Source organism: Leptidea sinapis, chromosome 33 (assembly GCF_905404315.1).
Source record: "Leptidea sinapis chromosome 33, ilLepSina1.1, whole genome shotgun sequence".
Lineage (NCBI taxonomy): Eukaryota > Metazoa > Arthropoda > Insecta > Lepidoptera > Pieridae > Leptidea > Leptidea sinapis.
In genome coordinates, this window is record NC_066297.1 from 3434836 (window position 1) to 3450048 (window position 15213).

General features: G+C 35.0%; 1 protein-coding gene across 2 annotated transcripts; it reads left to right on the forward strand.

The window, feature by feature from the left end:
* Nucleotides 1-3164: 3164 nt before the first annotated feature.
* On the forward strand, nucleotides 3165-14123 carry LOC126974607 (germ cell nuclear acidic protein-like). 2 transcript variants are annotated; one of them, XM_050822116.1, is made up of 9 exons: nucleotides 3165-3227; nucleotides 3580-3734; nucleotides 3806-3930; nucleotides 4161-4268; nucleotides 4709-5375; nucleotides 9112-9289; nucleotides 10431-10622; nucleotides 12047-12154; nucleotides 12832-14123. In XM_050822116.1, the coding sequence occupies exons 2-9, from the start codon at nucleotides 3701-3703 to the stop codon at nucleotides 13124-13126; spliced, it is 1707 nt and encodes a 568-aa protein (XP_050678073.1). In that variant the 5' UTR covers nucleotides 3165-3227; nucleotides 3580-3700; the 3' UTR covers nucleotides 13127-14123. The 2 variants fall into 2 exon arrangements, with proteins under 2 accessions (XP_050678073.1, XP_050678072.1); XM_050822115.1 differs by lacking the exon at nucleotides 3165-3227 and adding an exon at nucleotides 3402-3502.
* The last annotated feature ends 1090 nt before the right edge of the window (nucleotides 14124-15213 follow it).

Sequence of the window (15213 nt, forward strand, 5' to 3'; positions counted from 1 at the left end):
CTTTATATTTCTACGATCTATAATGCTACGAAGGTATTACGTTACAAGTTAGATATTAGACATTTGTATTAATTGATGTTATTGGTTGTAGGTACAGCTACAAGGCTTACCAACTAGCTACATAATTTTACATATACGAATAAGATAAACATTAATAAGTGTTACTATTTACATATCTAAATTAAAGGTATGAACATCGTTACTAAACTAAAAAACTAATGCTAAAAACAAATAACAATAATGAATTTACTACTAATACTAATTACATAGTTACTAAACTATATTTAAGACTTTTAATGACAAGGACACCTCTTTTTTATAAAAGTAAATATTTGTAAATATACCGATAGTATGATCTAATTTAAATATTTTATTATAGCTTACACATATGAGTTGAATGGGAGAGTTTAATCCGTAGTTATTTCTATAAAATTAAATAAATATTGGGGAATAAGTACCTATTCGACAATTAAATGACGGTACACAAATGCCAATATTTTGAAGAATATCTGGACAGTCTATAAGGTTGTTAATGAGTTTGTAAAGAAAAATCAACTGGGCCGCCTTTCTATGCATTAGCCATTTTTGGTAATCATAAATATGATAAGTTTTATCGATATAAATGAGTCTAGACACCAATTTTATCTGCACTGATTCAAGGATGGGTGTCACTAAAGAATTAAACAGTATTTTTAGCGACTCAGTGGATTTAAAGTCTCGAGTATTTTGAAAAATAAAACCAAGCATTTTATGATTTTTTTGTGCAGTTTTATCAATGTGGCTGTTAAAACTAAGTTCATTGTCTATTATTACGCCTAGATCATTAATTTCATCAGTATTTTTAATCAAAACGCCATCTATATATATATACGTGGTTTTAAACTTCATATGTTTTCTTGATATTTTTAAATGATTGCATTAATTATTTTTGTTAAGCTGCATAAGGTTTGTAGCGCACCAAAGTGACACACAATTGATATCATTTTCCAGCTTAGTTTGATCAAGACGGCAATTCACTGTTCGATATATTTTTAGATCATCAGCATATAATTCATAACTAGAATCAATAATATTTTTGTAATATGGAGGCAATGGAGAGGGCTGTGCTCGGAGTTTCCCTACGAGATCGAATCTGAAATGAGGAGATCCGTGGGAGAACCAAAGTCACCGACATAGCCTAAATGCTTGCGAAACTGAAGTGACAGGGGGCAAGGCACGTAGCTCGACGGACAGATGGCCGTTGGGGCAGTAAGGTCCTCGCATGGCGACCACGTACCGGGAGACGTTGTGTTGGTAGGCCCTCCACAAGATGGACCGATATTCAAAAGAATTGTTAAAAAACGTATAGGTTACTATAACATAAATGACTTTCTTAATGATACCACAGAATGGGCATGGAGTGACCGCCTTCAGTCTATTAAATAATAAGTTTAATTGTACAATATTACTTTGTAAATATATTTATTCGATGAAAAAAAAACCCGCTGAGTTTGTTGCGCCCATTCTTCTCAGGTCTGAGGCATTTATTTTGGAATGGGTGGTAGTTTTTTGACTTTCAATAAGTGATGTCACATCCTATTTTGAATAAAAATATTTGAATTTGAATTTGATGATCTGGTCAAGATTACTAGATTAGGTTGGATGAGGGCAGCGCAGGACCGATCGTTATGGAGATCTTTTGGGGAGGCCTTTGTCCAGCAGTCGTCCAGAGGACGTCTTCCGACTGATAATGATGACGATGATGTTTTATCTCACGGCGCACTGATTAAATCTTCCAATAACGATCTATAATTAACATAACATGAAGACATAGTATATATACCTACAAAAAATAATTTTGGAGATATCGTTAATAAAAAGTGTGAAGAGTAACGGGCCTAAATGAGAGCCTTGGGGGACACCAGAAAGTTGCTGAAATTCATTGGAATGATATCCACTGAGTTTGACAACCAGTGGTCGATGTGATAAGTAAGATTTTAACCACGCTAGAATTTGTTTCGGAATTGTGTATATATTTTCAAGCTTTTTTAGTAATATGCAGTGACCCAAGATTAATTATTGGTCCTACGTAATGTACAGAATTAGACAAAAGACAATTTCTTATCCACCTTTTTTTTAGTATTGAAGAAGACTCTTCCTCAGACCTTACTATAAGCCCTATAAAATTGGACCTAGGCTTCTACTGTTCCATTGCAGAATGGATACTGGAGCCATGAACTTTCCTAATGGACAAGATTTGTTATAATTGATGGGCAACGTTGGACGGTAGCCTAAGATTGCTTTTAGTAATTAAAGATAATAAAGACGAACAGGAGAACTGTTATCATCCTGTAATGATGAAGAAGCATTGACTTGTTGGTTTAGTGCCTGGTGAGCAGATCGATCCAATGGTTTACAGACCCCTATGGTCTGAAGAGGAAGGGCAAATTCAGTTTCCTTGTAGCTTTAGGAGACGAAATGGGTGTCTGGCTCATATGACTTCGGGGATAGTTGTGGGATACAGAGGGGTTACGTAGAATTTCTGAGTTCGGTCTCATCGACTTTTGAAACGATTTGAGGCCGCCTCGTAGGAAGTGTTCTCTTGCGACATAATGATTTTAATCGGTCTTTGTCTGCCATGCTTAGGAGATTCTTTCTTGATGACAAAATGCTTTCTGAACAATTAATACAATTAGAGTCTATTTTAGTAATATCACATGTGTTACTGGTATGAGTTTAAGAACATCTTGACCTAGATCTAGATACGGTTTAGAAACCAGAGAACCAAGAGCCTGGCGGTCTTTACCCATCTCAGTAAATTTAAAGTTTGGAATTCTTGCTACATATTTGTTGGAGTATAATACCGGGTTGTCTAAAAATTTACTTGCATCACCACATGAACGGAATATAATAGATATTTTATTTATTCCTATTTTTTTAGTGCCATAACGGCAGATATTAGCAATATTATGCTTAGGACAAGATAGCCACTCCATAGGGAGTGGCTATCTTGTCCTCTAAATTCAATAGTGGTGGAAATTCCAGCTAAGTAACGTAAAATACAAGTACATACTTTATAAATAAAAATATACCACATTATTATATTTTTCTACTTCTGGCAACATTCTTAGAGTAAACGTCAAAGAATGATCGAAAACGCTATGCACATTTTCGCGCAGTTTGTTACGAAACACTTTCGAGGCTGGGTGTGTAAGAAAAAGTTCCACTAAGTAATTGTTTTTTCTCAGGTAATAATGTTTTTATTGTCATTTTACTTTACTAGTTTTGTTCAATAGCTATTAACCGTTTATTATTTGTATTCATTATTTCGGTCAAAAAGTCAGTTTCCACACAGTACTCAAAACTCGGGTAAAAGTTGACGGAGTCTAGACTCTAGGGTAAAGCGAAAAATAGACCTGCCTGGCAGCACTGATTGTATCGGTAATTTTAAATTTGTAATTATTGTATTTATTTTAACTTGTAAGTTTTAACTGAAAAATTATAATATTAAATAATATTATAGGTAAGTACACTACTTACCTATACTTCCTTGTTTCAAATTATTCCTTTAAAGTACATTTATTACCAAAATATTTTTAGAGGATTATACTACTATACAAATAACAAAGGTGCTCTGTCTGTGAGTGGAATAATATTCTTTGAAGCCTGGGCCCTGCGGTCATCAGAATAACACATTAATTAAAATATCAAAAACAAAGAAATGGATATTAAAAAGTCTACTAATGGCAAGAGTCGTAAGTCATTAATTATACAGTTTTAACAAACATTAATCACTTAAATTTTTACTTACTTTTCTTTAAAACAGGTTTTCGAAATCTTTCTTTGAAAAAGAATAAGCAAAATATTATGGCACAGAATGTGAATCGAGTTTCAGATGTGATTATCATCGACGAATCCTTTGAACATTTACGGCCTGACCTTACGAAAAATGTAAGTTTAGAAATATGATTATTTCGTTGTTTTCTTATATTTTTTATGTAGCACCTGCCTTAATTCTTCTGCCTTCTTGCAATTTATATAGTGGCCAGTCGTAACTACTCAGTTACCTTCTACTTATTTGTGTATGTTTTACAATTATTTAATGAAATGTGTTTCCAGCAGCTGTAACTACTAATTATCAAGTTTATTGTATATTATAATTATTAAGTTTCTGTTCCCAGACTCAGCAGTCACCTAATAATATAATATATTCCCCAATTACCATAAATGATTCTGATGAGTGCCTCCCACAAGTTGTCCTGGAGAAAGAGCCCAGTCGAAATGGAAATGTAAGTGTTGTACAACTAAATATTTATATTTAGTTATATAAGGAAGAAATTATCTTCAATCTGATTAGTCCCTGTGGTAAATGGAGTGAAACACATCATTATGTGACATCATTATGCAGCACTAATTGACTGTGCCCTTTACAGAGTATTTTGAACCTGGTAATTTAAGTAAGTCTGTATTGCACACTGTCATATGATTTGAGCTCATATTGTTGTGCATCACACCAGCAACCAGACACTGTAAATGTTATATATGGCTGGTGTTGCACCTTATCGAGAACTAATTTGAGGGTGTCTTGAAGTTTGTTAGGTTCTATTGATGTCAATAAAATTTATCTTTAGTTACATAAGAAATAACTAACATACAAAGCTTTTCCCCATACTTCTGTAATTCTCAGGATGATGACATGTCTCTTGATATTATTTATTATACTTTTTAGGTACCTAAGAACCCAGATTGTGTATCACCAATTAATGATAATGAATCAAAACCCAGTAATAAGGGTTGGTCACCAGCTCAAAGTATAATATGTGCAAAACCACAAAATGAACCTGCACCATCTACACCTAGACACATAGCAAATGAGTCACAAGAGCACTGCTCCATGGAGAAAATCCAATCATCACATCAGAAACTATTAAATGATTTATATGGTGAAGTATGGAAATCAATACCCACATTATTTAAAAAGAGATCTCAAAAGCACAATGATTTAAATGGAGTGACAAAGAAATTAAACTTTGATGATTCAGATAGTGACAAGGAAAACATAAGGGACATTCTTAAGTACAACAGGGAGTTGTATTTGACGGATTCAGATAGAAAATATATAAAAAATGACAACATTGACTTGGATAGAAAATCTAAAAAGAAACTGTATACAGAAAAAGTACCATGTACACCTGAGTTACCAAAAATACAGATGAAGGATAACAGAAATGTTAAAAGTACAACAAAGAAGAAAAAAGGTTTGACTGTGACGGAATTGGTACAGTTAATGAACACCGAAGACAAAGATGTAGCTAATATTACTAGGAAAGTAAGTAAAGTTACAGTCACTGCAACAAATGATGTCAACAGGTTAAGCTTTCTAGGCTCTCTCACAGGTATGTTATGAGTTTAATTTACGTATGCTACTCAGACAAGTTCTTTTTGATCTAATACCATTGGCTTTCTGCAAATACAAAGGTCTTGTATATTAAATTTCAATTTCTTTTATAATTATTGCTTTGTGCAGAATGTTTTAAAACAAACAATAAATATCTGTCATCTGGGGGCAAAGCCAAATTGGCTTCGAAGAAGCTAGGCGTCATCAATAGAGCACGGAAATACTTCAAGCCGGCCCATATTCAAGGGCTTTACAAAGCGCATTGAGTGCATATGGAGTATTGCCGGCATCTCTGGTCTGGTGCACCCCAGTACCAGCTCAATCCATTTGATCGCATGCAACACAGAGCAGCACAAATTGTTTGGGACCCTATGCTCTGTGAACGGCTGGATCTCTTGGTGTTACATAGAGACATCGCTCCATTCTGTGTCTTCTACTTCTACCATTACATTGATCACGGGGAGTGTTCCAAAGAGCTATTTCACCTGATTCCTGCCGCCTAATTCCACCTTCGCATGACAGGCCACAAATTAGGATATCATCCCCACCGTCTGAATGTGTCGCGGTCCTCCACAGTGAGGTTTTCAAGGAGCTTTCATCCACCCACTACAAAGCTGTGGAATTATATTCCTTGTGCGGTGTTTGCGGGACGATATGACATGGGTACCTTCAAAAAAAGCGCGTACATCTACCTTAAACGCCGGCAACGCTCCTGTGATTCCTCTGGTGGTTTGGCCTCCTTTTATACAGTAAAGCTTGATATACAAAATGTTGAATTACATATTAACACAATGAATGTGAGCTACACAATATAGCAACACTAGTAGTCTGGGCAGTCACCGACTATGTATACATATCAATTCATTAAAAGTTAAATGCATAAATATGGTACTTGGCCTCCACGAATAGAACGAATTATTTTAGTTTTGCACCTTAAAATAAAACTCAAAATAGAAAAGTAGTTACTTTATTGCTTCAAAAGTTTCGAAATACATTTAGTCATGAGAATTTTGAAACAATTTTCAAAGATAAACGAAATAACCTAAAAATCAACACGGTCAAAAAGGTCGAATGTTTTATTTAAAAAAAAATCACGAAAAAATATCATACAAAATGTGGATCAATGTGATTGTTTTTAACCGACTTCAAAAGAGGAGGAGGTTCTCAATTCGTTGGTATGCTCTTTTTTTTATGTTTGTTACCTCAAAACTTCCGACTGGGTGAACCGATTTTCATAATTCTTTTTTTATTTGAAAGCTGGTGCTTCCCGTGTGATCTCATTGTAATTTGGTCCAGATTTGACATTGGCATCCATGAGAAAACCATAAAAGTCTTAAATTAGCTGTACTATGTGGACGACAAATTTACGAATAACTCAAAATCGCGCCAACCGATTTCGATGATTCTTTTTTTATTGAAAAGTATTCATTTAATATTTTGTGATTGCTTCAAAGATAGTTTGGTGAGAGTTTGGTTGGGTTCTGATTACGGGATCCATGACAAAGTAACGGAACTCTTCAATTCTTAGGAGCAAATTAACGATACAAGGTCAAACCTATATTATACTATCTGGATATTTGGCTCACCTACCGTAACGTCGTTATGGTCAAGTAATTGTCGTAGTCAAATATGGTGATCAATGGAACTCCTTAACGACTTACAGTAAGGGTGCTATTTGTGGCAGAATTTCTAACTGTCTGTAATCAAATTGCAAAGTCCTTACGTTCATTGCTGCATTGAAAAATTTAGTATATCTACACATATTTAGACAAATTGTTAGCTATTGTGCTTCAAATTTACTAAAAATAAAAAAAAATAACAAAAAAACAACCGCCTTCAAAAACATTCTAAAACAACAGATAATATGCACTAAAAAGTATAAAAATAATTGTGTATTTTTATGCAATCTAATAATTAATTAATCGAATTCTAGTTACGATTATTGTCATTTTTGGAGTCGGTGTCAGCCAAGATTAGTTAGTAACTACATACATAGTTATAGGTAAGATGTGCTTCAGACGTGAGGACACAGAGTACATTATATAATATAGGTATAGAGTTGTCAGTCAATTTCAAGGCGAAAGCGACATCGCGTGGGAAGTTGACGAAACTTTCCTCGGTTATATCTACGTATACGTATAACATAAATACCTGTGTTATGGTTGTTTTAATTGTTATATTAATTTTACACAAGAATTCCGCCTAAATTTAATGGCAGAATTACTGAAATGTAGATATTAGGAACTTAAGTTACAATAAAAAAACATATTATTTCCTTCTTCTTTTATTGTAATAATGTATAGCGAATGTTTGCATTATATCCTCCTCATCGTGCGTCGAAATTGCTCCTCGAAGTATTTTATTGATGGACTGCACCAATTACATATAAATATCATAGTAGATGTAGTTAATATCATGTCAGTCAATTCGGAACTATGCTCTTTGCATTTTAAGGAAATATACGGAAATCAGTATATACTCAACACGCAACGAACACCAAACAACAACAATAATGAATAAGCAAAGCGATGGCGGCAAATCTATACTAATATTATAAAGCTGCAGTGTTTGTTTGTTTGTTTGAACGCGCTAATCTCTGGTACTACTGGTCCGATTTGAATGATTCTTTCAGTGTTGGGTAGTCCATTTATCGAGGAAAGCTACAGGCTATGTATTTTTTTACTAATATTATAAAGCTGCAGTGTTTGTTTCTTTGTTTGTTTGAACGCGTTAATCTCTAGTACTACTGGTCCGATTTGAATGATTCTTTCAGTGTTGGGTAGTCCATTTATCGAGGAAGGCTATATGCTATTTTTTTTTATTTTTTTCAAAATTAGGGATCCGTAATAAAATTGCTATTTTGTAACACAAGGTGTAAAATCGAAAACCTATTTTTGCGTGCGCTGCAAAAACTATTGACAATAGAACAAAATGATGTACAGGCTATAATATAGGCAATATTTTATTACTTATAAAACTATCGCGTGAATTATACTTTATATGGCAAAACAACGTTTGCCGGGTCAGCTAGTAAATTTATAAAGAACATGGCGATTGGCGGGCGAAGCGGGTCTGTGACCTGTCACCTGTGTATCAATCAGTGCCCTCTATAGACAAGTTGACAAATTAATTTTAATGTGATGGTATTGTATGAAACAAGAAATGTTCTAAGTGCAAACGCCGTGCGTGAGGAGGCGAGAGGCGAGAGCGGGTCGCGGCGGAAGGACACCGATTCCAAAAATTACAATAATCGTAACTAGAATTTGATTAATTAATTATATTGTATAATAATTCACAATTATTTTAATACTTTTTAGTGCATATTATCTGTTGTTTTGGAATAGTGTTTTTGAAGTCTGTTGTTTTTTGTTAAATTTTTTTTGACACAATTTGCTACACATTAGGAGGGCCTTTTTTTTACTTGTTGATAGGAGTCTTCCTAAAACGATTACACGTAAGAACGGTGCTTATTGAAGGAAAGGACGGGGGAGGTATAACCATGCGTACAAAAGGAGCCGGATGGCTGATGAGCTATAAATACGCGGAGTACCAAAATCTCGTTACGTAAAACCGCGTAGTATTGGCGCATTTTAATGTACTGTTGTATGTAGTACGTAATATTGCGTAATTGATCATTTGTATGTGTCCTTATAAGCATTCAGTGTGTTAAATTGTATATTATTTGCAATTTATTCTTAATTCCTTCAATTCTCAATACAATCTTTTTTTTACAGACAATGTACCACACTGGAGATGTCACCCGGAAGCATTGCAGTATCATGATAATTATAAAACTCTTAAGGAAAAATTATGTCGCAGATTGTTCACAGAGTTTAATAAGGCAGTCTTTGATAATGCTTTTGATGCCGACCTGCCAATACTGTGGGACACCAAACTGAGGAGTACAGCTGGGTAAGTATTATTTTACAACATCTGCATGTAATATTTTTTTATTGTTAAAAGGAACCATCTTGACCACATGTATAGCCGAGTGGTTACCGACCCTACCTACTAAGCTAGAGGTCCCGGGCTCGAATCCCAGTAGGTGCAAGCATTTATATGATGAATATGGATGTTTGTTTCCGAGTCATGGATGTTTAAATGTATTTATGTATTTTTATATGAATTTATGTATGTTTAAGTAAGTATATTGTATTAAATATATTGTTGTCTTGTAACCCATAACACAGGCTATATATGCTTAATTTGGGGCAAGATAATTTGTGTTAAAAGTGTGTCACGTTTTTAATTTATTTATCTTACACGAATTTTATTCAATTGTAAATGCGATAAGAATTCATTTCAATTTTAAGAAGCTTTACGAAAATACCAAATACCATGTTCTGCATCAGGATATGTTTTGACTTAACTTGGTCTGCATGTAAACAAATGCACCATTAGTAGGCATGCATTCAATATATCGAACCTCATCTAAAATCCAATGCCAACTTGACATTACATAACATTGATTTAAAGATGCCAGGCAACCCTTTTTCACATCCACCAATTCTGTTCAACATTTAATATCTATATAGCATAACCTTTTATTTTTACCACTAAATCCCGGAAAGTTATAGTCATGTTCATATATAGACTAAAAGTTAAAAACAATATCAAATGCTGATAATCTTAATATATATAAATTATAGTGACACGTTGTTTGTCCGCAATGGACTCCTAAACTAATGAACGGATTTAAATGGGGATTACTTCATGGAGTGCAGTTTGGTCCAACTTGAGAGATAGGATAGTTTTGTTTATTCGATTTGGGACCCATAATTATTTTTATTTTCAATATTAATTGTTTTGTATGAACATATTTTCTATGAGAGACTTTAGTGACGCACCGTTTGACAGTTCCGCTGTGAAAAAATTTCATTATAACAACAGGGAGCATTTTTTACGAAATAATTCTTGATGTTTTGAAATATTATTGGCAAATTCCTATAAAACAGTTTTTTTTTAATTATCTACAGAACAACGTCTGTCGGGGCAGCTAGTTGGACTATAAATTAGTACAATTGATAATTTTTTATTTAAAAAAATATTTCAGAACAACGACAAATCGTCTTATAAAAAATTCTTCGGGCGAGCGCATCCGCGTCTCCAGCATCAAGCTGTCTAGTAAGGTAGTGGACAACGCGGAACGACTGCGGGACACACTTATCCACGAGTTGTGCCACGCCGCCACCTGGCTGCTGGATGGAGAGATCCGCGCCGGTCACGGCCCTTTGTGGAGGAAGTGGTGAGTGTGCTCAGTGGACGGTGGCTGGTGATTCATTGCCATGACCATCATCAAGATAATCAATAAATAACTGAAATCCAAAATCACTCAACCGTAACAAGCTTTGGTTATTACTAATATGGGGTTCACACGTACTCCGTGGGCTGCATTCGCGCCTCGCGAGTCCTACGCACGATTGAACTTATGTGGCAATGATCTAATGTCGATATTTGAATATTTTGCAAATATCTCAATTTGTAAAGTTGGTAGGGTAAATTCAAATTCAAAATTTTATTCAAAATCATTTATTGAACGTCAAAAACTACCACCCATTCAAAATAGACTGCTTCAGACCTAAGTGGAACGGCCGCAAGAAACTCGGCAGGCTTTTTTTATGGCGGGAGAGCCTGAGAGTGTTCGATTAATTCCCAGTCTGTTGTAGATTAATTCCCACACAAACGTTTTTTAACAATTCTTTTAAATTTCGTAACAAATTTCTTTTGTACATTTTCTGGGATCATATTGTAGAAGCATATACATCGCCCAATAAAAGACTTACTAACTCGACTTAACCCAGTAGTGGGCATAACAAGTTTATGTGTGTTCCTCATGTTAACATTATGATTGTCATAATTGTACATGAGCACCCATGGTTAAAAGTAAAAAGAACAGTGGCAGTATTATCGGAATTGTTACTGATCATGTGCTGTTCTGCATGTAAGGGTAATCTGTAGAGTGCTGTTTTGTATTTAAAAACTGATCTTAGACTTAGGCTGGGTTGAATCATATTAGCTGTTATAGTTACGGTTTAAGTCAAATTTAATGTTAACAGTTACACTGACTTTAAAATAGATTGTGGAATGTGTTGCACTATCATATTCCTTGGCATAGTTAAAGTTAAAAACAATTTGTTATGTTTCATAGTGATAACCCTCACTTGTGGGATTAATTACACAAATAAAATTTGAAAACAAAATTTATGAACGATATGGGACCTGCTAAATCCCAACATTTGCATATTAGGAAATTCACTTGAAATGTCGCTCTTGCAAATCTAAACAATTGTTATGTTTTTTAAGTGAGAGCCCTCACTTCTGGGATAAATTACACAAATACAATTTGAAAACGGAACGCGAGAGGCCGCGATTCGAGTCCCGCATCGTTCATAAATTTTTCTTTCATATTTTATTTGTGTTAAAAAGTGAAATATCAAGTCAACATCGAATAATAATTATTTGAAACTTTTGACAGGTTACTATTAAACATGAACAATAGCTTTAACAGGCGAAGATCGAACGGTTATGGTTAACAGTTAAGTTATGACGTCATCTAAAAATTGTCAAATTTTGCAACACAGTTTTTGCTTGACCAATACTTTAACATTTTTGTTATTGCTAAAATTGGTTGGTGCAGCTCAGTCCTTATGTATTTGTGACTGTCGGCAGGGCTAGTAAGGCGGTGAAGTTAATCCCGGAGCTGGGCCAGATCTCAGTGTGCCATGACCTCGCCATCCACTACAAGTACACCTACCAGTGCCAGCGCTGCGGATACAGGTATCCACTGGCTGAACAGCTACCAATTAATTAATTAATTCATTCATTCATTCAATTCATTCTTTATCCATGCAGCTATTATGAGCTACTCCAGCAATAGAAATATCGCTTATCATACCTGCTTGCCCATGGGGTGCAAAACAACATACTCTTGTAAACTTTCCCTGGTTTGCAAGATTTATTTAACGGTAACCAGACCAGAACACTTCTAATATTTTGGTGGTTCCGGTGCGCCCCCTGCAGCTACATTTCTACAATATTCCCAAAACTCAACAAAAAATGTAAAGGTTAGATCTAACAATTTTTGGATTTTTAAGAATCCTGAGTGGTGCTGCATTGCAATGGGCAGCATTGTATGTTTTGTTTATGAATATAACACAGTCATTTTCGTCTTCTGATTGAAAATGCCATATTTTTCTTAAGTTTATTTACAATGAAATGCCGCTCAGGATTCTTGAAAAACCCAATAGTTCTGAGCGGCACGTTGAGATATGAAGATGTTAAGTCTCATTTGCCCAGTAATTTCACTAGCTACGGCGCCCTTCAGACCGAATCATAACAATGCTTACATTACTGCTTGATGGCAGAAATAGGCGCCGATGATAAGATCTGTAAGAGGTGGGACGTTTCAAAATTATTAAATTGTCTCTTTTAATAGTTGTTTTATATGGTTTCAGCATAAAGCGGCACTCCAAGTCGATAGATGTGACGAAGAAATGTTGTGGCTACTGTCGGGGCACCTTCGAGGTGAACATCAACCGGAAGACCAAGGACGGTGGCGTGGTGAGCACGCCCGCACGACGTGCGCCCACCAGTCAGTTCGCGCTCTTCGTGAAGCAGCACTACGCCGGACTGAAGGAAGGCCGCTCACACGCCGAGGTCATGAAGATGCTCGGAGAGATGTTCTCTGCCAGGAAACACTCCAGTGATGAGAACGAGGACAGTGACAACATAGGTGATATACGCGGCTGACACTAACATATATTATATAATAATAATTAAATGAATAGCGACTACTGTGTTAGATATATGTATATGTTGGCAGTAGCAGACAGCATCACCAGTCCACCGTGTGAGCTCCGCATGAGGTGCAAACATTTTTGGTAAATGTTTATTAAAAAAGTTTTTGACACACATTATGACTACATTGTTTATTGACTAGGATGTATACCAAATTATTGAATTATGTTACTTTTACAAATGATAAAATCCGGCTGGTTTAAATGTTTCACGTTCACGTTTTGGAAGTGAATATATTATTCAAGATTTTAGACTGATTGTCTTTTTTATAATTGACTGTACCTTCTGGTATATTCTCAATGGTGTCTGCCTAACATTAATAGACTGCAACCAAAGAAGAAAGTATTTCTCAAGAAAATGAACGAGATAATAACCAGATTATAATTTATTAGACTCTACCCTGACCGGGAAGACTGCAACCCATGTATTAATCTCGTAATCTTTTTGATATGTAACTACATATATTGGCCATAGACACGATTCTACATGCTATCCTTGGCGACAACATTGTAATTTATTACAATTATAATAAATATTAAATACCCAGTTTGTTGATATGAATGTTTTGTGTCAATATATACTATTCAGGGTAGTAGCTAATATTTTTGCTTGTTATTATTTTTATTATTGTACAATTTAATAATAAAATGTACAGAGGTTTTAGAGAATTGTACATATACAAAAAAAAATTGTTACCAAAATTTATGATTGTAAATTTTGGTATTTCGTGTTCAACTTAGCTCAGTGGTAAGAGCGTTCGGACTGAACGGGTCAGGTCGCGGGTTCGAGTGCCGCATCGTTCATAAGTTTTGGTTACAAATTTAATTTGTATGAAATTTAATTGATCCCAGAAGTGAGGGTTATCACTTTAAAATAACAAATTGTTTAGAATTGTACATATATTTAGTTAATATTATTATATTTGATGGACTTTTTAAAAGTTATAAAATGATTTCATTTTAATGTTGTCTTTTTGTTTACCTTTTTTGATCTGCAGTAACAGAAAATAAGTTATTTTATTCAAAGAGAAACACAAAAACTATCAAAAGTCCTTAATAAAAAGTGAATTATTTGATTTCTATATTTTTATAATTAATTATATTTTTACTAGTTGGCTCTGACAGACATTGTTCTGTATATAATAAATAAAATAATGTTTTATATGAATTTGTCAATAATATATCATTTTTTTTAGTACCCTTTATTTACTACAATCTGTCTCCTTTGTGGGACATTCAGGAGTATGTTGGTTGGTGCTATCGCTGGCGCGCTCCGTATGTGACCTGTGTCACATCCTCAATGTTAAAACAGTAGCTGTGTTCACTGTGTATGAGGTGATCGTATTAAATCTTGGGGTATTTTGCGTTTTAGGCATCGCGCTTTGTTGTGGTTTTCCATAAGTGGCCGAGCCAGAGTGTTTGGGTGTATTTCGATGCGCTCTTAGTAAATTCTGGTATGGCGTACAATTTCCTCTCTTACGGTTAGCAGGCGTAGGTCGCGGTGTAATAATTCGTTGGGTACGAACCAGGGGGCATTGGTTATCATGCGGAGTACTTTATTTTGAAACCTTTGCATAATTTCAATATTTGAATGGGAAGCAGTACCCCACAGTTGGATTCCGTACGTCCAGACGGGCTTCTGAATTGCCTGGTATATGAGTATTTTGTTTTGCAGAGACAATTGAGACTTTCGTCCAATGAGCCAGTAAAGTTTTCGCGTTTAGATACCAAGTTGCTTTCGCTTAGTGAAAATATGTTTTTGCCAGGTAAGTCTTTTATCTAAGTGCAATCCAAAGTCTTTTATCTAATCCAATCTCACATGATCCGCCTGTGGGACTACAATGTTGTTAACTATAACTGGAGGACAAGAGTCTCTTCTTAAAGTGAACGTTACGTTAACAGATTTTGTTTCATTTGCTTTTATCCGCCACTTTTTGAGCCATAGGGATATGTCATTTAACCCTTGTTGAAGTATTTGGGGGGCTATTTTTGGGTCGCTATGTGTAGCTAGTATAGCGGTATCGTCAGCAAAGGTCCGCA

Excerpts from the sequence above, each read along its gene's own strand:
- LOC126974607 (XM_050822116.1), top strand. The coding sequence starts at position 3,701 with ATGGATATTAAAAAGTCTACTAATGGCAAGAGTC. Across the intron at positions 3,931-4,160 it reads GGCCTGACCTTACGAAAAAT|ACTCAGCAGTCACCTAATAA; the intron begins GTAAGTTTAGAA and ends TTCTGTTCCCAG. Across the intron at positions 10,623-12,046 it reads GGCCCTTTGTGGAGGAAGTG|GGCTAGTAAGGCGGTGAAGT; the intron begins GTGAGTGTGCTC and ends GACTGTCGGCAG.